Genomic DNA, 26,759 nt, shown 5'->3' on the forward strand with positions numbered 1-26,759 from the left:
TAGACTTATAGATGACCTGGAGCTCGTGCACCAAACACGCTTGAGAATAATATAAAAAAATAGTATTTGTGGTAATAAATCACAGATTCCAAGGTCTATTGGCTACAGCAAAATATTTATACCTATTTAATGACACAAAAACAAATACGAGGAATATGATACATGTTTGCAACTTCCTGCAGGTCTTCTTCTGACAAGAAGTTTAGGACTGCAGACTCAATAACAAAACCGTCCAGGTTTGGATGCCTCTTAGCAGGTCAGCTCCAACAGTAGAAAATCTAGCAGTTGAAAATCTGATCTAGCTCAGCAAATATTCTAGTTAGGCAAGGGAATTATAGTTTGGGTTCACTAGTACTGTTGCTGACCTCAGAACGTGCCCCCACATGCAGACACAATAACAAAACCGTCCATACGTTTCTGTTTGCTTTTCCCTCCTGCATGAGCTGGATCTGGGATTTCATTGATTTCACAGAAGGACTTTGTTCTCTCGTACAACTCTGTGTCCGTCTCATCTCTATGCTTGCTTTTCAAAGCATCGCACACAGCTTCCGTGTAGTCAACTGCATAGGCTAAGTCAACTGTTTCCCTTTGGAGGAACTTGTGGAGACCCTCAGTGGTGGCCAGAAGGCTTTTGAACATCAGAAGGAGATAGAGAGTTGAGAACTTTGACAGTTTTGCCAACAGTGGCCAGGCACTGAAGTAAAGCAGGAAGGTTCTCCAACACTGTATCGACAGACTACAACTGGCATGCCCAGCGGGTGTTAGAAAACCGTTAGAAACCCAGTTGCTTCTGTACTTTTTTGAATTTCTGATGGTTAACAAGACTTCCACTAAAGAAAGAGTACCTTCCCTCAAACATGTCAAAGAATTCATTAGCTTCTGGAAATGGCTTTGCAGGTGTGGCACAATACCAAATGTAATTAATGAGCGTAACAGTGGACATATATTGTTTCTGTGAGAAACATCCGGAAGCAACTGCCCCACTCGTCACCGAAGCACCATCATAAGGTTTTGCCACACATTTTAGGTATTGAATATCATTTGATGTTAAGAGTAGCTCAATTGAATCGGTTATTGCCTTTGCATCAAAACCACTTAGCGTGTTAATGCCAACAACAACAAAAACAACGCTTGAACACCCTCTGGAGTCACATACCTAACACAGACCGTCAACTGTTCAATGTGTGTTGACCCTGGCTTCATCTGCCATTACTGCAAGCATTTTAGATTCCTTCATTTTCTTGACAATTGTTACTGTTATTTTCTTGTGAGCCGTACCGAACCATTTCATTGTGTGAAGTTGGAGAGAGGTCGGGCCTGTGGGATGATGGATTTTACGACTGAACAAAAAGGGTTGAATACTTTGAAGAATTTCATAACCTCAAGGAAATGACCTCGATTGCTACTTGTTTCTGCTTCGTTATTACCACAGAATAGGATGGTTTGTCTACAGAGGAGAATTGCTATTGCTACTAGTCTTCTAAGATATTCTCTTCTTTCAGTTTTTTTAATTTTTTTATTTGTGACTTGTAACTGTTCTGCTATGTTTCCATGTGTAGCACAGGCAGTGTAGTATTGCAATGAAAGCACTTTTTTTGTGTGTGAGGATTTGCCCTCATGTTCATGGAAAGTGTCCAGAGTGCTCTTCCAATTTTGGCATCTGGTGGTTATCAAACAATCTCTTTCCTTTCCCAAATTGGCGGCATGCAAAGCAAAACGCAGCGTTTGTGCTAACAGAATATTCCAGCCAATTAAACATTTGGAACCAGCTTTATTAGAAAGCTCTTTTCTGCAATCCAAATGGCTGCTGCGGATAGTGGGCAAGTTGAACTTGACTTGGACCTGTTTGCTTAACACCCAAATCATCTGGCCCTTGCTGCTTTGGTCCTTGCCGTCTGAGTTCTCTCTCGTCTGTGTTCTCTTCTTCGGTTTTCCTGAACGCTCCTCTGTCTGTCTTGTGTGGGCCTCCCCTCTCTCTCCCTATGGTTCTTATGTGTTCTCCTCTCTCTGTCCTGTGTGCTCCACTCTCTCACTCGCCTCTCTTCCTTTGCTACACGAAGTTCTGCTTTACAATATCCCCTATATTATTACAGAGACAGAATAATATCAGTGCCGTAGCAATATTGAGTAAACACACACACAAACAGAGAAGCAATTTGAACAACAAATAATATGTTTACCTGATTTGAGCTAAAGTAAACATCTGGGACCATTTCTGTTCCTTGAAATAATAGCAGTTCACTCAATCTCAAGCCTGATTCAACTCTCATATTTGGACAGTAATTGATTAGACAGTAATTGATTAGTTAGTGATGCTTTTCAGGTGGTGAACAGAGCTCCAGCATATGGATTCAGTGTTCATAACATTTTCTGGGTAGTTCCTAGTTAGCTAGCTAGCTTAACGTTATATGTCAGTGCAGCTTTTGAGTCAACATGTTAATCGGCTAACAAATGGGCTAACAAAGCACATTGTTTTTTCATCTAAATTAACTATAGTAGTAGCAATCTAACAAAGTTTACCTCCGGTTCTCCTTCTCAACTTTGTGCTCTCTCCCTCAGAAAAGGAACAGTCACCTGCGTGCGCTGAAATATAATTTCATTGGATGAATAAAACATGATTTTGGAAAACAACTTATTTTTTAAATGATTATTATTTTTATTAACAAATATCAACAAACAAAAGAGGAATAGTCGCATGCAAACAGGCATACAAACAAACTGGAAAACGACTTTGACTCCGCCTCCTAAAGTGCCACTGTACACAGGGCAGGCCGGGGCTCATGATTGGAGTCTTCATTGTAGTGTGTAATGCAGTGTAGCCTAGTTTGTTTTACACCATCCCATCAGCGCAAAAGACTCGAGGCTGAGCTAAAATCATTCGGGGCTAAAGCCCTGAAAGCCCGGGTCTGGTGATGTCACTGCCTGTAGGTCTGGGCAAACAAACCAAGGCACCTTTTACTAAAGCAATAAAGGGGTACTCTTCTCTCTGATGGTCTAGCAAACATTTTGATCATCTATAAAGCCCTAAAAAAACAGAACAAAAAAAGACCTAAACCTCTCCCCCAAAGCCAATTCCATCCCTGGCTAATTTGGGGGTCGGAAACTTTCCCATTATCTGCCCATTGCACTCACAGACACACCCACAGGCCATTGTCTTAATTATTCATATTTTGGCTGCAAGTCTGATGAGAACCCACTAGTGCTCTAGCATCTCCACATGGAACTGTCAAAAAACATTGGAAAAACTTCAGCAGGCGTGTGAAAAAAAAATCACACAGACGTTTCAGCGTCAACTTCCTTCAGAGTGTGTACCTAAACCACACGTCCCCTGCTTCTCTACCCCTCCCCACATCCATTGGTCTCTGTCTGAGATAATGAAGCAGGTGGGAAGTCTCTGATGTACTCAGTAGCAGCCAGTCAGTCCTGTAGATCCAAAGATAAAGACTGCCTCCCAAATGTCACCCTATCCCCTAGTGCACTACTGTGGGCCCTGGTCAGAAGCAGTACACCACATAGGGAACAGGGTGCCATTTGGGAATCACACACATATATATTTTTTATGTTGCTCAGATGGTGGTGGAGAATAGTCTGCTCCATGCTTACAATGCTGTATACTGTATGTGTATGTGTAAAGCAATGTACCAATGCCATTGTCTCATAGAATACACCGAAGGCACATTGAAGAACACTCTTATCTTTTTCACCAAAAATGTCTTCATATTTGTCCATAGCAAACCAATTATAACCCTTCATCCAGGTCCTCCTATCTCTTTCTCTCCAACTCTTTTCACCCACCTCCTCTATGGCCTACCTACGATGACGTCCTTGTGCATCAGCTGTGTTAGAATAAGGGCTGTGCCCCAAATGGCACCCTATTCCCTATATAGTGCCCTAGTTCAAAAGTAGTGCACTATATAGGGAATATGGTGCCATTTGGGATAGAAAGTGTCAAAAGAGACAAGAATGTTATCTGGTGTGAAAGATTCCCTATAGCAGTCATTCAGGTCCTGTCTGAGTCCGTCAGCTGTACTCCTGCTGCTAATGCTGTCGAATAATCTGAACATCCTTCCTAACAAAGGTTCTGGGGTGCGTGCCAAATGCACCCTATACCCTATATTCCCTACACTGACCAGGGCCCATTTATAGTGGACTACTTTAGACCAAGACCCCTAGATGCCATTTCGGATGCAGACAATGACAAAAGTTCTGGATTATTATGCTTGAGAAACTCTACTTTGTATTGTTTGGGGTTAAATATTGTAAATGGTTTGCACTGCAGTTGTCACAGTCTGCATTTCTGTCATAGACACTGTCCGTGGTGCTGAAAAAGCTGTTGTTGTGGCGAGAGGAGTAGGAGTTGTCAATGGTGCTGAAATAGCTGTTGGCGCTTGGGGTGTTGTCCACAGCACTAAACCACATCTGTCAAAATCAAATCCATTTTTATTTGTCACATACACATGGTTAGCAGATATTAATGCGAGTGTAGCGAAATGCAGAATTTGGTCAGATGGACGGTATGCTTGGTCAATGATGTCACCTCTGTATATACTGTGTTGATGACGATGACAAGGTAACCAAGATGGGTGATTCAGGCTTTGCTTTGAGACAAGGGCTGACTTACTTCATCTTTACAAATAATAATTTTGCTAGTAGCCTACCCACGGTTTAATGGTGCACTGTAAAGAGGTTATCGTGAATTTGACAGTAGCTTACAGGCAGCTCAGAGGCAAGTAAAAATCTGTATTTCATATTACAGTACACCTACTGTAATGCAAATATGGTATCAAAGCAAATACTGTGTAATGACACACAGTACAATACCAGAGAATTGACTGTATTATACTATAAACAAATGTAAATACTACTGTAACCGGAATGAATAGATGAATTAAATTCATTGCAGGGTTTGTATTTCAGAGTAGTATGCTGTAATTACAATGGATTGGTGCAAGCAGGTTGGCTTCTAGGTAAATGTTTACACATTACAGCATGTTAATGAAAATGTGTTGTTTTATATCACTTGCACTTCTAATGGCCTAACAAAGGCAACCAAACTAGCAGCGACTACAGGGCAAAACAGACCAAAAGGACATGGAAAAATGCTCAACCATTTAAGGTTCAAGACTTGCTGCCACTCCAATCTGTCCCCTATACATGTTAAATTGATGGGGTACTATAACAGCATAGGAGTTCAATTGGTATGGCACTCTGCCTCACGGGTGCAACAAATATTGCTTCTTCCAAGGCAGTCCTCAAAATACTGTATGTTAAGGAACTAACTGATTCAACTGAAGCGTGGTCGTCACTAGTTACCACAACCACAAAGTCATAAACCCCGCCCATTTCTACAATTTCTCTTCTGATTTTAAACCTAACGTTAACCCTAACCACACTGCTAACATTACCCTTAACACAAATCTTAAATTAAGAGGAAAAAGCTAAACATTTTGGGGGGGAATTTGTACAATATAGCCAATTTAGACTTTGTCGTTGTATTAACTAGCGGAAACCTTTTCACCACTAGTGGGTGTATAATAAAGGAGTACAACACGAGGGGCACGCAAGCAACCGCGCGCTACGAGCCGGGCACGTTCTGCTCTCTGAATCACCAGCGCTGTTCCTGCGCTCACAGTCACCCACTACAAGCTTTCCATAGATACCAATAGATTTTCTAGATTGAACGTAATTGAGTAGGCTATGAAATTACAAAACTGGTTCATTTTTTTACAACTCAGGGTAAAGGGGGAGTTTTCCCATTTAAGAGTGGTTCCGCTTTACCTCCGTGTTTTCAACGAGCTTTTATTTCCTTAATATCTGATCGCCCATCAGTGTAATGATCTGGCTTTTTGCTCGTGTCGTTTCCACTTCAGCATGGGAACTGCAGTGTCCAAAAGGAAGACTTTAAAGAACGATGCAATATCTTCTGTGACCGCAAAAGTTAGGTGAGTGCCTGGCCGGGGGCTCCTCCGTAGCTGGCAGGTATAGTGATCAGATACAGGGTGTAACCAGGTGCATGTTGCGGCGCTGATAACTGTTGGAATAGCGGTGTTGGTGAATAGCGACTCTGCTTTATTGTTCAAGCAGTAATTCCAAACGAGCTAAAACCTTTACAAACAATGATATATCAATGATAGCCTATCAAATGTTTTTTTCACTGTTTACTGTTGTGGGGTTGTGTGATCAAATATCTGCTTTGCAAAGTATTTAATTTAATTGCATGGATAAATCTGCTATCATATCAGCCCATAATTTATATTCCTCGAATGTATTTTATTTTTATTGGGCTAGCTACAACGATAATGTATTTCTTTCAAGTCATTGAACAGCCATGGGAATTTGTAACAAATATGCTTTGAGCGATAAGAGTTAGTAAAACCACGGAGACATTTATTTGTCGGCAATACTCCTTATTAGGGCGATTTTGCAACTATGTTAAGAAAAAAAGCGTTTTCTTTTACACATAAAAGTTGACACTAAAATAAGCTTAAAGGTTTTGTTAATTTTTCAAATATGCTTTTTGAGTCATTTTCAAAAGTATTTTATTCCGGTGTTCCACTGTTTCGCATTGAGAAGGCAATTGTCCCACACCCTGACTTTAGATCTTCTGCTATGTATTTCAACATGAAAATGATTTGTAAATATTTAATACACCTGGTTAGAAAAGGAGTCAAATAAATTAAAGCTATATAGATTTGTTATGTGTCATAAGTCCTAAATATAATATATATATATATATATTTCTACAAAATACAGTTGTCCCACAATTTTATGTCATTACCATTACTTTGAACAAAACGATACATTATAGTGCTTTTATCATAAGTCACACATGAACTGGGAACTGACCGTGGAGAACAAGGATATGCCATGGAGAGTGTATTCTATTATGTCTCCATCTTCAAGAAAAGCAACTTTGAATATGTCAAGATCTGAGAATAGTCTTTACAGCAAAGGCTCGAACTCTTCTAGATTATCCTCTATTTGAAAGAAAACACTTCATTTTGTTGTGGTTGGAATTTATAGCCGATCATATTAACAAACTAAACCTCATGGTCTGGCAGGTAAATCCATAAATGTTGCAAATTGTCATTACCAACACTGTCACTACCGCCACAAAATGTGTCGGTAATGACAATGAACAGATTATTACCATTACAAGGTAGTATTTGTATACCTTTAGTATAAAATGCTCAATAGTGCTTAGTCAATTATATTTGACTGTCTTTGTAGCAATCAATGATATTTTAGATATCGATTTCCACTCACTTACTGTACACAGCTAATGCAATGTATTACTGCCACACAGTCATTACCAACTTAATGTACACATATTTCCTAAGAAAAAATACATGTCAACATTAACTATCACACATCTGTCTACATCAAGGAGAAATATGTTCCCAATATAACTAATGTAAAAATGATATCATAATTTGAACAAGAGATGATGTTGTTGATGCTAGCCCCCGTGCAGGTATACAAGCACAGCCAGCAAAGGCCCATATTTATGGATTAAGGTATTCAAATAATTATTTACAAGTGTGGTGGTACCAAAAACCTATAGTCAGATTAACCTAATAATCCAAAAAGCCATTATGTTTTTTCAAAACCGAATTATGTTTTTTAAAACCGAATGTTTTATAATGCAACGGTAACGACATGTGTAGAGGGAAACAGAGAAAAATGGAGTGAAGTCCATGTATTGTCAAATAAAATGGTCACAGGCATTACCAGTTTATGGTTCCTGACAAAATGAGAAAATTATTTCTGTTAATGCATTTAAAAAAAAAAACATGTTACATATGCCCATAATTGCAAAATCACCCATTTATCTACTGTAGGCTATTGTGTTGTAACTCAAGCAGTACCCTTTGTACCATCTAGCTTCTTCATGCCCAGTAGCCAAGGTGGGGTTATGGTATTTAACATGATAAGTGATTTACAATCCTAGAAAAAGGGGTTACAAAGGGGTTATTTGCGCAGGGATAGGCTTCTACCAATAACCATTTTGATCTGAAGAACCCATTGTGGAAGACAATGGTTCTTCGTAAGGCAAAGGGTTCTACCTAGAACATTTTACATCCTAAGAACCGTGTTTGGAAGAAAGGGTTATTTGATGATTCTTTTGGCAGGCAAGAAGGATTGTTTGGAAGGCAAGAAGGTTTCGACATATAAGCATTTATCATATTTCCCAGTATGCTTTACTGCAGGGTGATCTTCAGAATTGTTTTTAATATCTGTGTTTTTGCATGTACATTGATTGATTCATTTTACACAAATATGAATAGCATATATATTTTTTAAACTAATCCAATTTGTTAGTATTATAGATGATTGAGGTAGTCTCAATATTCAGTCTTCTCTACCCTGGCAGCCATTCTGAATGCAGGTTGCGGGTGAATAAAAATTCCACTTGTTGGATATCCTATCTCTGTCTGGATTCCAATAGTAGTTTCACATCCCTTTGCAAGCCAGCATAATGTGATTTGCAGGTCTGATGTGGCCTCTAAACCAGGAGTTTCCTAACACCACTGTATTATGGGTATAACTTGGCCCTCGAAGAAAGGCATTGTGATATATGAAATGTATTGTCAGAAATCATTTTAAATTAAAGTCTAATAAGGCTGGTGGAACCATTCATAGAGGGTTCTAGGAAGAACCTTTAGATGATAAAATTGTTATTGGTAGAACCCTTCATATCATATAGGGTTCTAGGCCGAACCCTTCGTAAAGGGTTCTAGGTACAGCCATATACAGGGGGTTCTATGAAGAACCCTACATACAGGGTTATAGGGTGCTAGGTAGAAGCAAAGACTTCTAGTTAGCACCAAAAAGGGTTCACCTATGGTAACAAACTGAAGAACCCTATATGTGTGAGTGTGTGATCTGATATGAAAAGGCATATGAAATGCTACCAATCAACTGCACACAAAATTGAATCCTAAACCCTTGATTTCCAAATGGCATGAAGCATGTAGGCAACAACACATTTCTAAAAAGTTTCCATAATTTTTAAGCTTTCCAACCAACAGGCTCTGGCATCTATGGTGTACCAGAACATTTATTTTACACACTCTCCTTCTTTATCTCTCTCTCTCTCTCTCTCTCTCTCTCTCTCTCTCTCTCTCTCTCTCTCTCTCTCTCTCTCTCTCTCTCTCTCTCTCTCTCTCTCTCTCTCTCTCTCTCTCTCTCTCTCTCTCTCTCTCTCTCTCTCTCACTCCCTCCCACTCTCTCTCACTCACTCTCACTCTCTCTCTCTCTCACACACACACACACACACACACACACACACACACACACACACACACACACACACACACACACACACACACACACACACACACACACACACACACACACACACACACACACACACACACACACACACACACACACACACACACACACACACACACACACACACACACACAGAAACATACTGACCTTTACATCCACTTACACAGCCTCAACCGCATAAACACACACACACACTTTTGACCTTTTTCTGTTATGCTCTGTCAATCAAACTGATCAACATTATCAAAGACACATATTATTGGACTGAAGCTCAAGAGCTGTGTTTTCCACTTTTTCTATGCCAGATTCCGAGACGTGTTCCAGACCCTTCAGAAAGCAATCACCCTTAACTTTAGTGTTCACTTTAAACACTACGATGGTATCATTTCCATGAGTTATGGACTTTTTATTATTTTTTACCAACCTGTAGATAGACTATAAAATCAATCGATGTCATGGTGGTGTGGTTGTACATCACTTCTGCCTCAGAATCACAATCACTGGCTGATTAGTCTCCAGCAGCAGCGACTAAACATTGAAGGTCACTTTTTCCATGTAGCTAACATGGACACACTTGTTCTGACAATTACCCCGTGTTACCCAGGACATATCTTACGACACATCTTGTTTACTGCTAGAATAAAGTTTAAAATGGGTAACAAGTTGAGGACACAGACAGGATACCGTCTACTTCTTTATTCTGGTATGTTCTATTATTCATCTTGCAATGCTGGACTGGACGGTTGCTGGGCACAGGACTGAGAGTGGTTTCAGCCAAGAGGTATATTTATGCCATCAAGGTAAATGGACTAATATGTGTATCTGAAAATGCACTGGAGCAAAATATTGATATATTTGGCCTGGTAACATTAGAATAAGTGTATACTTGGCTACACTGGGTATTTTAGTACAATTAGGAGGGCAATTATTGCAGGCGGATTGAAGTTAGCTTTCTCTGGCCATGCAAGTCAATAGAACGCCAGAAGTGTTGACGAAACTGTTTCATCTGTTGTACAGTGTCATTTCCTGGCTCTACTCATCATACCAGGCAGAATGTAATGTGTGGCCACTTGCAGAGCAGTGCTGACCAGTGACTGTATGGCTGAACACAGCAGAGAGAGCACAGTGGAGGTTAGCTCCATTACACTCACGATTAGCCCTTTCTGGTTATTACTGCGCATCTTGGCTTCTCTCCTAATGATTCTACATCCACATTACAGGCCTGAAACGCATCTGGTGCCATGGCATTGATGTGAGGAATAGCTAGTTCAGCAGCCTCTTGGTGTATTCCATTAGGATATTGTACATTGGCGTTGGGGTGCGTGCGTCCAAACTAGCACCTTATTCCCTATATAGTCAACTACTTTTGACCAGAGCCCTGTAGTCAAAAGTAGCACACTGTGTAGGGACTAGGGTGCCAGTTCGGACGCAATCTTTGTATTACACAGTCACATGCTGCCCTAGTGCTGAACCTACAGCCACTTCTGACAGAGAGGTAATTGTCTGCCTGACACCTAGTGTTTATTGTCTGAATCTTAGGCCATCTCAGCACTAATGTATCTTAATTAAGCCACCGGCCTTTTCACCCAACCTGTGTTCAATTTTCTCTCTGTGCTCTCAGGCAGTCAGAGGGGCACAGAGCGATATCCAGAGAGAACAAATACTTTAGACTAGGGCTCCCAGATGAAAAGAGAGTGGGTGATCTCTCTCTCTCCCTCCCTATCACCCCCCCCCCTCCTCTGTATGGCAGGGATTACAGTGCAGAGGGGATGTATCTGTGGTATCTAGCTGCTGTAATTACTCTGATTACAGCCTGTAGAGGGAGCCTGGACTGGAGTGACACAGGGAGACAGTGATCCTGTACAGTGGAGGCTGCCTGGCCCTCATTGATCTGAGTAATTACGCCCATGTTACTGTTGCGCCAACGGCAGACGGAACAGCCGAATGGAACGCCGGACACAGCGGGTCAGAAACTAACGCTGCACACCGGGCCGGCTACGGCGCTCGCGCTCAGCATAACTCATCATGTTATGCAAAGTAGGGCTGAGGGTGTGTTCCAAATGGCACCATGTCCCCAATAGAGGCCCTGGTCAAACCTAGTGCACTATGCAGGGAACACGGTTCCGTAGGCTGAGACTGTCTGCGTGTGGTCAAAATACTGATTAAGCTTACTTGGCGTTAACTACCCAGTGATTTCCTACATCTGGTGTTGTTGTTGTTGTTGTTTAATCCAATTACAAAGCAATCATTCTTACGGACTCTGATAAACATCAATTTAATCACCTAAGAACCTCAGTGTAGAGAGTGAAACGGAGAAAGCGGCCAGCGGGTACTTTGAAGGCCTGCCAAATTAGAGATTTCCATTTGACTCCCAGAGAGAAAGAGATCGGGAGAGAGAGAGAGGGAGAGAGGGAGCGAGAGAGAGAGTAATTGAGGACAAGAAACTAAGACGCTAAGTGGCCAACTCGATATTTGTTGTGTCATCTTGTCATTTCACTCAATTGGATGTATTTGTATTGGAGAGAACACAGTCGATAAGAGAAGGCGAGAGAGAGAGAGAGAGAGAGAGAGAGAGAGAGAGAGAGAGAGAGAGAGAGAGAGAGAGAGATTTTTTTATTTATTTTTTATTTGACCTTTATTTACACCGCGTTTCTCTCTCATTGAGATTGAACATCTCTGTTCCAAAGGAGACCTGGTCCAATAGCAGCAGAGGGAAAGAGAGGGAGAGAGGAAGACAGAGGGAAAGGTGAGAGAGAGGGGGGATGGAGGGAGAGAGGGAAGGTGAGAAAGATGGGGAGAGGGAGATGTATAGGGTGTCTCATAAAGAGGTCATCCTCTCAGTTAGGAGATCTGTGATGAGATTCAGTGGCTGAGCAGGAACACTCTGTTTGAACACTCACCCCTCTTTCCCAAATGACTCTAAAACGTTATAAAAGAGCCCGGTTTGTTGTCAATGAGACACCCAGTAACTGGGCTACACTCATGATTTCACTAAGACACCCAGGGCCAGAACACCGAAGGCTGGCTTTTTGACACAGATAGGAAAAGTGGCTTCAGACTGTCACTTCAGGCACTACCTCATTGAGCTGAATTTTTCTTTCTTCATGTCCAAGGGCCAGGATTCCTTTCTGATTACCTGATGAGGAACAACTCTGGGCTTATAACTAGGGCCTATAGTTTTTCCTGGGCAGGTTACCCTACTCATGTCCTCTATTACGGCCCCTAATGCATTTTGTCGTCACCGCCCTCTGCATACACATCAGTATGATGTATTTACATTGCACCGCACTGTATGTATAATCCACAGGCACAGCAGTGGGATGTGTGGGCTTGGCTACACTATTCCTGCCTGACCACACCACTGCATACATGAGTGTGTTTACTTCCCTATACATCACAGCACCACAGACAAAAGCAAAGGCGTTTGCTTTGCTTTCACAGAACATGCCATTTGGGTTTACATCACTTCTCTTAAATAATCTTCTCCGCTTTCTTACTTCAATATGCATGATTGCAATCCGAGGTGAGCTAGGAACAGGGAGATATCAGTTGGTGTTATATTGGACCTTTGTAGTGCCACAAAGAGATTGGCTCCATGCCAGTTTGTCCTCTGGAAGTGGTTGTTGTGAATGTGTTTTGTCATCCCCATGACCTTTTTACACACATCCCTTTAGAATGTGTATAGGAAGGAGTGGAGCCAGATAGATAAGGGATGATAGCATTCTCTCCTCTCCCTCTCTCTACCAGTTGCTGGGACTTTTCAGGGCAGGTTGTTGTTTTTTGGGCTTCCACTAGATGTGCCAGCTGCAGAGTCAAAATTACCTAGCCTATATATCGGAAACATTTATGAAAACACAAATGAGCTTTTTGGTCTTCATTTAAGGTTAGGTTTAGGCATATGGTTAGCAGTGTGGTTAAGGTTAGGCATAAGGTTAACAGTGTGGTTAAGGTTAGTGTTAAGCATAGGGTCAGCAGTGTGGTTAAGGTTAGGGTTAGGCATAAAGTTAGCAGTGTGGTAAGGGTTAGGCATAAGGTTAGCAGTGTGGTTAAGGTTAGGGTTAGGCATAAGGTTAGCAGTGTGGTTAAGGTTAGGCATAAGGTTAACAGTGTGGTTAAGGTTAGTGTTAAGCATAGGGTCAGCAGTGTGGTTAAGGTTAGGGTTAGGCATAAAGTTAGCAGTGTGGTAAGGGTTAGGCATAAGGTTAGCAGTGTGGTTAGGGTTAGGCATAATGTTAGCAGTGTGGTTAAGGTTAGGGTTAGGCATAAAGTTAGCAGTGTGGTAACTGTTAGGTATAACATTAGCAGTGTGGTTAGGGTTAAGCATAAGGTTAGCAGTGCGGTTAAGGTTAGGGTTAGGCATAAGGTAAGCAGTGTGGTTAAGGTTAGGGTTAATCATAAGGTTAGCAGTGTGGTTAAGGTTAGGCATAAGTGTAACAGTATAATTTTAAACTGTCCCCTAGCCCATACCCGGGCGCGAACCAGGGACCTTCTGCACACATCAACAACAGTCACCCTCGAAGCATCGTTACCCATCGCTCCACAAAAGCCGCGGCTCTTGCAGAGCAAGGGGAACCACTACTTCAAGGTCTCAGAGCAAGTGACGTAACCGATTGAAACGCTATTTAGCGCACACCGCTAACTAAGCTAGCCGTTTCACATCCGTTACATAAGGTTAACAGTGTGGGGTTAAGGTTCGTGTTAAGCATAAGGTTAGCAGTGTGGTTAAGGTTAGGGTTAGGCATAAAGTTAGCAGTGTGGTAAGGGTTAGGCATAAGGTTAGCAGTGTGGTTAAGGTTAGGGTTAAGCATAATGTTAGCAGTGTGGTTAAGGTTAGGGTTAGGCATAAAGTTAGCAGTGTGGTAAGGGTTAGGTATAACATTAGCAGTGTGGTTAGGGTTAAGCATAAGGTTAGCAGTGCGGTTAAGGTTAGGGTTAGGCATAAGGTTAGCAGTGTGGTTAAGGTAAGGCATAAGGTTAACAGTGTGGTTAAGGTTCGTGTTAAGTATAAGGTTAGCAGTGTGGTTAGGGTTAGGGTTAGGCATAAAGTTAGCAGTGTGGTAAGGGTTAGGCATAAAGTTAGCAGTGTGGTAAGGGTTAGGCATAAGGTTAGCAGTGTGGTTAGGGTTAGGTATAACATTAGCAGTGTGGTTAAGGTTAGGGTTTGGTTTAAAATCGGATTTTATGACTTTGTACCTGTGCCAGCTAGTGACTACAGAGCTGCCTCCAGTACATGAGTCATCCCAATAAATATCAACCTACATTTTCAGGGTGAGAGTTGCTACACATGCTGCCTCATATTTAATTAGTTTGAGTGTGTGTGTTGTAGCAGGGAGAGGGCCATGGCTACAACAACAAAGCAATCCCATTTCATAGCAGCATCCCCCGGAGATGTGTACAGACTGCACAACGCCAGCCAGCACCACTGACTGGGGGAGGATTAAAGCCCTGTGTATCTATGTAGGTGTGTGTGTGTGTGCGCGCTTTTATGCGTGTGATATGTGTGTAACTATGTACGCACATGCTCTACTTGTGTTAGCCTATATCCTCTGTGTCTCCAGCAAATATTATGTGCAGTCTGCATAGCTATGTGGGCGTGCTTAGAAATGTGTTTGTAGAAATGTGTTTGTGTTTGAAAGTTGATCTAATTAATTAATTTTCTGTTGCCTATTAAGAGAACAAGAACAATAGCTCTAGCCACTAAATAAAACATTTCCACATTCACTCCACATTTTAAGGAAAAGGGAATTGGGAAATACATTTTTTTTAATGATGTTGAAGAATTCAAATGAAATGTATGGTAATATTTCATAACCCACCCTATTAGGTTGTAAGTATTCATAAAGATGTTCCGTATGAAATCCTTTGTCAGAGGGTTGGTCATGGAGCCGCAGATTGTGCAGGCTTTTGTTCATGCACAGCACTTAAAATCTGATTCAACAATGGTCTTGATTGTTAGTTCAATCTGGTATTTTAGCACTGAGCTGGAATAAAATGTCTGCACAGTTTACAGCCTTCACATGACCATATCTGAAGCACCTACGCCTCTGTTTGTGTCCCAAATGGCACCCTATTCCCTATATAGGTCCACTACCTCTGACCAAAGCCCCGTGGCCCATGATGAAAAGTTAGGAAATACTGTAGGGTGCCATATGGAAGACACATTTATACCCACAGTCTAAAACCAAATGAAATGACCCTGCTACTGTGTGTGGTACAGTACATGGGAGATTGTATTAGGAAGTATTAAACCTGGAGAAGAGAATTGCACGCAGCTTTGGTTTTGTATTGCAAATCTATCCCCAGGCCCATGCTAAGAAACCGTAGGGTAGATTGAATTTGTGACATGTAAAAGGAGTGCTTTTAAGTTTTACGAAGGTAACGATTGAATTCATGTACATACTCAGCCTCCCACGTCCCTCTTCTAACGCTCCATGCCCAGTGCTCCCCACGGGACTACGTGTGTTTGTGTGTGTGCGTGCATGTGTGTGTGTCTGTGCTTGTCTGTGTGTGTGTATTTGTGTATATGTGTGTGCAAGCGTGAGGAATCATATCAAACCTGTCTGGAACACACTGCATATTGGATTTCACCCTATGGGCTCTGGTCAAAAGTAGTACACTATAGGGAATCTGAAGCTATTTGGGACGTAGCTAGCTACTGAGTAGGAGACGCCTTGAAATAGTGAATCACTCTCAGTTGGAGTCAGCAGGAAGGATCACGGTGAGAGGCAGGCAGGCAGGCAGGCAGGCAGGCAGGCAGGCAGGCAGGCAGGCAGGCAGGCAGGCAGGCAGGCAGGCAGGCAGGCAGGCAGGCAGGCAGGCAGGCAGGCAGGCAGGCAGGCAGGCAGGCAGGCAGGCAGGCAGGCAGGCAGGCAGGCAGGCTGCCAGTGGTCCAGTGCTAATCAGTGTTGTGTTGTGCTTCTTTTTGCAGAGCAGCCAGAGCTTTTGGAGATTATCTGTCTCACACACACCCTGAGAACCGTGCCGGCTCAGGTAGGCAACGTCTTCACCTGTGCCCAGCCTCATCTGGTAGCCTACATCTCAACCTCATCTAGTACATTTCCAAGGACTTGGCTTGTCTTCATATTTCGTGTAACCTTCCACATCACTCGGCCTTCCTCTCATCTCACTGTATAGCAGTTAGAAGCAGAGAATGCTCTGAAAATTTGACCACATTATTGGCATATTTTACTGTGAGAGGGTATATCTTCTCAAGGCCCAGGACCAGGCAAGTGTGCCAAACCCCTTCTATCCTTCAACTTATCCTCTTAAAGTCCCTCCCAATTCCCCTTCTCCGTCATCCATCTCTTCACATCTCATTCCCCCTCTCATCTCCCAAAAGCTTTCTTGGCTCCCTGATGTTTGCTCAAATGATGCCAAGGCCTTGAGATCAAAAGACAAACAGCTCATCTCTTCGCCCTCTCTCTCTCTCTCTCTCTCTCTCTCTCTCTCTCTCTCTCTCTCTCTCTCTCTCTCTCTCTCTCTCTCTCTCTCTCTCTCTCTCTCTCTCTCTCTCTCTCCCCCCTCTCTCTCTCTCACTCTCTCTCTATCTCTCTCTTTCCAGATCACCTGCTGTCTGATACCTTTATCGGCCAAGACACAGACTCCCCTGACCTCAGTCATCTCCACAACAACCTGCACCCTCAGAATCAGCCCCAGGCCCACAGTCTCCAGTCACAGCCCAGCACCCTGCATCCCCAGTCCAGCTGTCTCCATCCCCAGCCCAGCACCCTGCAGCCAGATAGTTTGCAGTCCACAGGACCGTCCAAGTGCAGGCTCTCAGCAGGGCGCAGCTTCTCCTTTGAGCAGCAGCCTCCTCCCAGGTCCACTGAGGGAAGTCTGACGGGCCTGAAGCCAGCTGCCCAGCGGGTCTACACCATCACCAGGGAGGGAGGCATGCTAGGAGGCCGAGGCAGCGAGGAGAGCCTGGAGCTGGAGGTGCTGAAGCAGCCCCTGTCCCCTCCTCCCACCTCCAACCAGCCCTCGTACTCCAATCCACAACCACCAGGCAGCAAATACCAACACGGCGGTGGTGGTGGTGGCAACCATCACCGTGGCAACCATAACCATGGCCCACAGAACCACAGGTCCCAGTCCCAGCCCCTGCAGAGCTCGGGGAGCGCCCATAACATCCGGGACTGGGGGGTGCGGAGGGGGGGCTCGCGGGAGGACTGCACCCCTGAGTCTGTGACCTGCATCAGGGCCCCATGTCAGAGCCAGCGCTCCCTGGATCTGGAGACGTCCCCGCAAGATGGAGGCAAACAAAGGAAGAAGCTGGAGAGGATGTACAGCGAAGACCGAGACAGAGACAGACAAGGCACTGCTGAGGAGAGAGGTGAGGAGGAGGAGGAGGGGGGAGGGAAAATGGAGGGGAGTGGGGCCTTAGGTGTCTATATATCTCTTTATCGCCATCCCTTGTCCACTATGATAAGATTAATTTGGAACAGAATGTTTTTCTCAAACGCAAAGCGTTTCCATTTGTAATATTACAACAACAATGATGTTGCTTCAAACAGTGGGGCCCGCAGCTAAATCTTAATCTCAATCACACCTACTCATTCAAGGGTTTTTCTTTATTTTGACTAATAATAGTGAAGACATCAAAACTATGAAATAACACATAGGGAATCATGTAGTGACCCAGAAAATGTGAAACAAATCCAAATATATTTTATATTTGAGATTCTTCAAAGTAGCCTCCCTTTGCCTTGATGACAGTTTTGCACACTCTTGGCATTCTCTCAACCAGCTTCATGAGGTAGCCACCTGGAATGCATTTCAATTAACAGGTGTGCCTTGTTAAAAGTTAATTTGTGGAATTTCTTTCCTTAATGTGTTTGAGCCAATCTCTAATATAAAATCTATTTTGATTTGTTTAACTTTTTTTTTGTTACTACATGATTCCATATGTCTTATTTCATAGTTTTGATGTCTTCACTATTATTCTACAATGTTTGAAAATAGTCAAAATAAAGAAAAACCCTTGAATGAGTAGGTGTGACCAAACTTTTTACTGGTACTATATACTGTAAAAATATATATAAACTCATCATTATTTTTATTTTTTATGAATATTACTAACAACAAATTAAACGCATTTTGGCCAAGATCTGTGGAATAAGTGTAGAGTGAGTGATACAATACAATGTAATATTATTCAACTAGAATTTATGTTCTTAACCCTGGGTTAACATGAGCCTGGGAGGCTCACAGGGATTTTGGTATCCACGATTTTGGTATCCACATCCATTGTATGAAGCATGGTAACTGCTGAGAGAGAACAACAGTTGGAGTCTTATGTTGTGGGCTAAACTGCTGCTTTGTTTCCTTGGTATGTAGAGGACAACCCTAATAGCTGGTTCCCCAAAGAGAATATGTTCAGCTTCCAGACGGCAACCACAACAATGCAGGCGTGAGTATAGGATACGCCCAGTCCAGATATAACACACTCCTAACGAACATGACATGGCTTCCTCAAGAGTTCCGTGTTCTCTAAAGATAGATGAGAGTTCAGAGTGCCTCCCAAATATGCACCGGATTCCCAACAGTATATAGTGCTCTATAAAGGGAAAAGGGTGCCATTTGAGACGTTTTGACTCCTTCACATGGCTTTACCTTGGACACAGTTGGAGGCCAGTAGTTTCAGAGAGGCTCTGTCATGCAGTACAGAAGGGCTAATGACTGTGCAAGGCCTTCGGACCTTGGGCACTGTGTGTTGCATGAGCAGGTTCATTAGTCTACACACATAGACACATGAGGCACGCTCTCGCACGCACGCACGCGCACACACACACACACAAACACGCGCACACACACATACACACACACACACACACACACACACACACACACACACACACACACACACACACACACACACACACACACACACACACACACACACACACACACACACACACACACACACACACACACACACACACACACACACACACACACACACACACACACACACACACTGCTGACTGCTTAATGATCACCTGTCTGGTTGAACTAGTAATTACGGCCCACACACACCCTGCACTCCCAGCACGCCACTGTCATTCTCCCTGCTCCCTCTCTCACTCCACTCATCTCTCCACTCATCTCCTATCTGGCCGTCCCCCTGGATCCTACACTCTCTCCATCGCTCCCTCTCTGTGCACCTCTGTCAACGTCTTTGTTTATTTTTCTTCTCCATCTGTCGCTGTCCCTCCTTTCCTCTGCGTCATCTGTCCCCCCCTCATACTCCCCATGGAGGCCCTGCACTTTATCCCCTATATAGTGCTGTACTTTTGACCAGGACCCATAGGGCTCTGGTGAAAAGTAGTGCACTATATAGGGAATAGGGTGCCATTTGTGATGCACACAGTGTCCTTGACTGGAATATCATATGATTGACAGCTAGCTCTCCCAAACGTATATCTCTCTGTCAAGTTCTTCATTTATTACTAAAGTGTCTTAACTTGATTCTCCTCTCTCTCCTTCCCTTCCTCCACACGGCCTGCACCAACTCCTGCGCCTACAGTATATCGTGAGTAACTCTCTCTTTCTCTCACTCCTTCTCTGTGCCCCTCAGACAACTCACTGTTAAACTCTTGGCTACGTCTCCCTGTGTGCTATTACCCACTGTACCCTTCATCCCTATTAACCCCTCTTAACCCCCCTGCTGTACTGAGTGTTCCATGTTACGGAAAAACATCAACAGTATCCAAAGCTCCAATGAATAAGCAATATATATTCTGCACAATCGGTCTAAATTGTAAATAAGTGCAGATTGAATTCTCACTATAACAGTATAGCTGGTATTAAATTGTATTAATCTACGGATCAACAATGCAGAACATAAAAGACACAGTACTGTAGCACAATGAGTCACACTAGAGATGGTAGTGTAGTGTTCTGTTCCTCTGTAGCCAGGGTCATGACACATACACACACACACCCCTCTCCAGACTGACGTTGTTTTAAGTTTGGCTTCGTCAGTTCATTCGGTGCAACAAAAGGACGAATTACTCTTCAAAAGGACTCATTCGGGAAGGAACAAAGAATTGCCTAACTGTAGTTACGCAATATTGTATAATACACAAGTGCACAAGTGTAATGAAAAGTACACATTGTAGGTGGTTTCAAGAAAAGGCCATTATGTGACTCATTGTTTTAGTGGTGCCAGTCTAGATAGAAGTAGATCGCAACTGACACCCTATTCCCTATATAGGGCACTACCTTGGTCAAAAGTAGAGTACTATGAAGGAAATAGGTTCCCATTTGGAACACATTGAGAGTGAATGGATTATATTTCATAATTAAGCAATAAGGCACAAGAGACCATGCTATGTGCTGAATACAGTCACGGGTATATGCTGTTGTTCAGCCCGATGCGACGCGAAGGGCCAGCCAGCCCATTTAACTTAGACTGTTTTCTGCACATAGCACGGTCTCGAGTGCCTTATTGCTTCTATAAAACGGTTACCAACATATAAAATGTAAATAAATGACACATTTTCATTAACTTTATCTTGATAATTCAATTCATGCTATTTAAGTATTCCTTTAGACGAAAGAGTCCGGCAATGTTGTTAGGGAAAAACACTGGTTGTTCTTTCTATACTTCTAACAAACAATTGTTGCTATGCTAGCTAGCCTATAGCTTATTTAGTTATGTTTGCTAACTTTTAAGATGTTTTGTTCTCATTAATCTGTACATTGCCATTTATTGTACATCCACTATAAAAGTGTCCCATGTCGCCTGGTACATTGACTCCAGGAACAGTATCCATTATCTTCCTCTTTTCTGCCGGAGTGGTGCACCAGGCGACACAGAACACTTTTTTTAGTGGATGGACGATAAATGACAATGTACAGAGCGTTAGCAGACATAACTAGGCTAGCTGTAGGCTAGCTAGTTATCCAGTTTAGCTAGCATAGTCCCAGTTGGTATTAGATATAACATTGCGCCCCCTCCCGCCTGTGGGGAAAACAACCTGTGGTTACCTAGGTTACCCCATTGGTGCACAGCAAAAACTTCACATTTTTCGAATGCAATTTTTTTTTTGTCTCCTTGTTTTATTTAATTACAAAGCTAAATTTAAGAAAAGGGCAACACATTTAAAGATTACTTCTCAACATTGCCTGCTCCCGAGCATTTTCACTACATAGAAAAACATAAAATTGTAGGCATGCGGGGCTTCCTTCATGCCCCTTTTAATGACGGTGCTGTGAGTGAGTGACTGCTAGCTAGCTACCAACAGTAGCATTAAGCTAGCCAAGACCAACACAAACAGACTATACAGCTACAAGTAGTAAGTGGAGTTTCAAACAGACCATACTAAACAAGTTAAATGTATTGTTATTTTAATGTTGGTAACCGTTTTATTAAAGCAATAAAGCACTCGAGACCGTGCTATGTGCTTAATTCTGTCACCGGTAAATGGGTTGACTTCGGGCCAAACAACGCAATTTACTTGTAACTATATTCAGCACATAGCACAAGTCTTTTGGGCCTTATTTCTTAATTGTGCACTGTCCAGTATACATAGAACAGGTTGTGAAGTCATTTGTTTTATAATCCTCATTAGTAGTTATTAGTTTATACCACAGCATACAGCAGTCTAGTTTATGCACAGTAGGCAACACACACCAACACACACACACAGACAGTTCTCATCATCTGTGTGACAGGCAGTGATTGACCCCAGTGCGTAGAATATGGATAGCATCTGTCACACATGATGGTTACTCTTTTTGGCACCCTGTCACAACATATATCCATTTAGGAGGTACACACAAACACAATTGCTGTCTTGGTGGTATCCTTATGTGTGTTGTTGCAGTGTGTGTCGTGTACAACAAGCACCTGTGCTGCTGGCTCTAACCCACTAGCCACTAACCAGTGCTAACCCTGTGATGGCTAATTCTCTGTGGCGTGGATCCCCGCTCACTAACGCCTTCTAACCCTGCACTCACAAACCCAGCCCCTCACTTCTGACCTCTGAGCCCTGACCCCGTTAACACTGTGACGTCCCAGCAGGGCATTCCGGTGCATTGCTGAGAGAAAAAGGAGGAAACGAGAACAGGAGGCAACCTCTACTATAACAGAGACTGAGAGGTACCTTCCATGTCTGCCCTGGCTGCCCTGTACACAGTGCTGTAGTGTGGTGTGGGCCCCGCCCCAAAAACCCCTGCGCAGACACACACGTACAGACGCATAGGCGCACAGGCACCCTCTAACATTGTTGTTGTGCCCCCCCTCACACTCACACCCTGTCCGTCAGACCAACTATAATGATCGACCATGTCTCAGTAGCCTCTCACTGTTCCAGGTAGCGTGATCATACAACACTTTGCCTAAGAGCCAGACAGTTGACTCCAGAAGTCAATAATGATTGGTGTGCGTGAGTGTCTGGGTTGCTGTCTGTGCATGGATGGGCTGGCGGAAAACGAGGAAAGCTAGTGTCTGTCTCACCAACTCAAACCCAGCTCAGAAGTTGCACACTACAGTATATATGGAATAGGATTCCATTTGGGAGACAAGCCTAGCTGTACTACTGTAGATGGGACCAGGAGCTGGGTTTGCGTTGGTGAGACTGACACTGCTACAACAGCTTTAGTTCCTTAGGCCTGGCGGCTGTGCGACAATGGGCAGTGGTGTGTAACCGTGGCAATGAATCAATGTATGAACATTTACAGCATGACATTGGCATGACAGTTTTAATCAGTGTTAAACACCGAGCTGCTGCAGTGCACACCGTGTGACTGTGTTCATGGAGACTGGACTGTAACTCACTTCTCTGCCGGACAGCGTTGTGTGGCTGTGACGGTATGAATCACGTGTCACAGTGTAGCTCTTACAGGATAAAGGGTACAATAAATTGTCGGTGTATTCGGTGCACCAGGGTTCTCATGTGTTGCAGAGGAGTATGGACAGTGTTTCATTGTATCAATTTGGTTCGATTTATTATATTCAGATTAAAGGAACACATATGGATGGGTGGAGATTGGACTGAGAAGTTTGAATATGAAGAGTAACGCACGCACGCTAATACACACGTGCACACACACCAAAACTCCTCTCATTAATTTAGGCCTGGAGGTAGGTGCTCTCTCGCTCTCTCTCTCTCTCTTTCATCACTGAGTCACTTCAGGGAGTGCATCGTACTGTCACAGGCACCCAGTTGATTTGTGTAAGAGACCTTGACAGTATTTTATTTGTAAACCAGCTGTCTAGAAAACACACGTTAGCTTTAGCTTGGTATCTAACACGCAAACCGTTAGGCTGCCGTTACACGTTGCAACTTGCACACAATTTGAGTCTTATGCAACTGAGTTTTTTATTGATTGCTTCGCCGAAGCACCCCCCCCCCCGCAACTAATCTGTAACTTGGTTGCATCCAATTAAAACTTTTCAACAGCCAATCAAAACAAACACTTTTGTCACATGATCCATTCCACGGTTCGGAATCCTGACCCAGTTGTCATGTCAACACACAGCTGTCAGTGCTGCGCAGAACAACCCTCTACCAAGGTTGACAGAACAAAGACAAGCACAGCAGGAGATGTTTAAGTGATAATGCCCTTGAAGACGAAGTTTGGAGGATAGGTGTTAGGCCCGTGACAAAGTTGAGCTTAACAACACCCGTGCCAATATATCCTCCAAACATCAGTTTTATACAACAGGTTACCAACATATTCAAATAATGACTGACATATTTTCATCAAAAAAAATGCATACTATTTCATCCTTCCACAAGATATAGTCCCGACACAAATCTAGGGTTGCTACCCAAGCCAGCTGGTTGTTCGTTCTATCGGTTCGGTTGCTAGAGACGTGACCCAGTCATTCGTTCTAAATGTTCCATTGCCATACTGGCTGGCAACATTCTTATCCCTTGCTTGCTAGCTAGCCAACTACGGCTAACTTACAGTCACGTCAAAAAGTGCAGGCAGAATAACAGCAAAGTAGCTGCATTTGCATTTGTTTAACCCTCTGTGGCATGGTGTTTCCCTCAGGCAACAAACTACCTTTTTGTACCTCATACCCCCCCCTTCCATTTAAAAAAATATATATATATATATAGATATATTTTTCTAACATGTCTGTGTCCAATGAAATGAGAGGCTGAAGTGAGTGTGGCCTTTTGTCTGGGGGTGGAGCAGTCCTTTCACGAAGCAAAGCCGCATGGGACACAGGGCCACCAATTGGTAAGATAAAATCACTTTTAACATGTTTAAATTCAAATAACCTCATATAAAAAAATATATGCATGTGCATGAGTATGTAAAGAAGTATGTTTGATTGTTTAAATACTTATTTTGTTTTTATTTATATACTAAAACTGTGTTTTTTTTTGGTTCGTTGCCTCAGGGCAACATTGTGCCGTTGACCACTTTTGTTCGGGCAATATCATGCTAAAGTGTGGAGATGTGCTCGGATGCATAATTATGACCACGGTCAATGTTTTTAGTTTATTATCTACTGATACTTACAGGAAATGGACACAAGAACGTTTTATGGGCAGAAGGAACATCATCGAGCAGTTAGGGTCATTCCCGCTGACAGTGAGGACAGTGAGCTTGAGGAGAGTCAGGAAGAGTGGATCCCCGAATCAGGTTCGAAAGACAGTTAGGAGGTCAGGGGTCAGTTAGGGGTCAGTCAGCAAAGTAATGTGTGTGTGGTGTGTGTGTGTGTTTGCATGCGTGTCAGTAGATGAAGAAGGGTATATGACACATTCAAATGTGTGCTTCCTGCTTTGTTTTATAAAGGAGAATGGCTGCGGATGAAGATGTAGCAGAGGTTGATGTTCCACGCCTACCCCGATGGACAACACCCCACAATGCATACTTCAATGCTTACCCAGAATGGCATGGCCTGCTTTCAAGATCTGATGATATCATGTCCCGTAAACAAGCCCCTTAACCCCTTTCCTGGGTATTGTGGTGTACATTGGTTGGTTTACCAGGCACCTTCATGTTTTGGAACAAAGCCTGCCGAGTGTCCCAAGTGGCTGACACCATGATACTGAATAGATGGGAGGCCATCAAAAAATCCCTGAGGTTGACAGTTGGGATCTGAATCGAAAGATTATCGCCAAAGAATATGGGTGGGGTGGATCTGCTCGACTCACTGTACCAGGATAAAATCAGATCAAAGAAGTGTTACCGCCGGCTGGTGTTCCACTTCCTGGATATGATCATCGTGACCACCTGGCTGCTCTACCAAAGAGATTGTGAAGGCACTGGCATGAGAAAGAAGGAACAAATGAAGCTGTATACCTTCAAGTCATACATTGCAAAAGTGGAAAGAGTCTGGAGCACGAGAAATGTTATCCCAGTTCCACAATTGCCGGTGAGGTATGAGGAGAAGTGGAGAAAAGAACCCGCTGCTCCAATTTCAGTCCCCGATGTGCACCTGGATGCCACAGCCCACTGAAAAGAAGGGGAGATGCAAGGTACCAGGGTGCACAGGTACACCAAAAGCCAAGTGCCAGAAATGTGATGTCCACCTATGTTTCACATCCACCAGCAACTGCTACCTGAGGTTCCACACAGAATTGGAAATCAGAGTGTGCTTTGTCAAAAAGAGAAACACTGATTCAAAGGTGAATGCACCAATTTGTAAGTCACTCTGGATAAGAGCGTCTGCTAAATGACTTAAATGTAAATGTAATGTATGTCAAATAATAACCCACACAAACACACATTCAGACACACTGAAACACACACACACTTGCACATATAGGCTAACCTCTACACACACACACACACACACACACACACACACACACACACACACACACACACACACACACACACACACACACACACACACACACACACACACACACACACACACACACACACACACACACACACACACACACACACACACACACACACACACACACACACACACACACACTCATTTGGATGTTAGTTTATTTGTTTGTTTGAGGTTTTGACTTTGCTTCTTATTGTGATTGACTGGAACTATTTGTGGTTGATGTTTGTCTAAATTAAACTTGTTCTAATGCATATATTGCTTGTTTTCCTTATTCCACTTATCATACATACTATAGAAAACCTTGGTGTTTCAGCATGAAACCAACATCTGTTTGGGGGACGACAATGACACATTTTATGATGAATATATTATCAGGGACCCCGAAGCTCCCCAAAAACCAGGTGAAATATTTTTCGCCCCAAAAATAAAAAGTCATGCCATAGAGGGTTAAGCTGTTTTCCAGAGACATTTATTTGGATACATCCATAACAATGAGCTAATGAGACATGCTTTCACCTGGAAAATGTGCTCACTCATCAGGACACTGTACAGAGGAGCTAGCTAACACAATCGCTTCAAGCTGGAAAGACTGCAAACTAGCTGCACTTAGTTTCTTTTGACATTATTTCAATTACATTTCTTTGTGTATATCCATAAAAATGATGCCAGCAGATTCATGATTTCG

The 26,759-nt window shown here is 43.0% G+C and overlaps 1 protein-coding gene across 4 annotated transcripts in view; it reads left to right on the forward strand.

Annotated features, from left to right (window-relative positions):
• The first annotated feature begins 5,649 nt into the window (after window positions 1-5,649).
• LOC124033235 (NMDA receptor synaptonuclear signaling and neuronal migration factor-like) overlaps window positions 5,650-26,759 on the forward strand; it is a 36,640-nt gene continuing 15,530 nt past the window's right edge. For 2 of the 4 annotated variants that reach the window (XM_046345207.1, XM_046345208.1), the window contains exons 1-6: window positions 5,650-5,942; window positions 16,226-16,287; window positions 16,859-17,629; window positions 18,634-18,706; window positions 19,823-19,828; window positions 22,325-22,402. In XM_046345207.1, coding sequence (XP_046201163.1) covers window positions 5,872-5,942; window positions 16,226-16,287; window positions 16,859-17,629; window positions 18,634-18,706; window positions 19,823-19,828; window positions 22,325-22,402 — 1,061 coding nt within the window. In that variant the 5' untranslated portion in view covers window positions 5,650-5,871. The remainder of the gene's footprint in view (window positions 5,943-16,225; window positions 16,288-16,858; window positions 17,630-18,633; window positions 18,707-19,822; window positions 19,829-22,324; window positions 22,403-26,759) is intronic. The other 2 variants (XM_046345209.1, XM_046345210.1) reach the window with 1 other exon arrangement.

This window comes from Oncorhynchus gorbuscha, linkage group LG04, assembly GCF_021184085.1.
Source record: "Oncorhynchus gorbuscha isolate QuinsamMale2020 ecotype Even-year linkage group LG04, OgorEven_v1.0, whole genome shotgun sequence".
Classification (NCBI taxonomy): domain Eukaryota; kingdom Metazoa; phylum Chordata; class Actinopteri; order Salmoniformes; family Salmonidae; genus Oncorhynchus; species Oncorhynchus gorbuscha.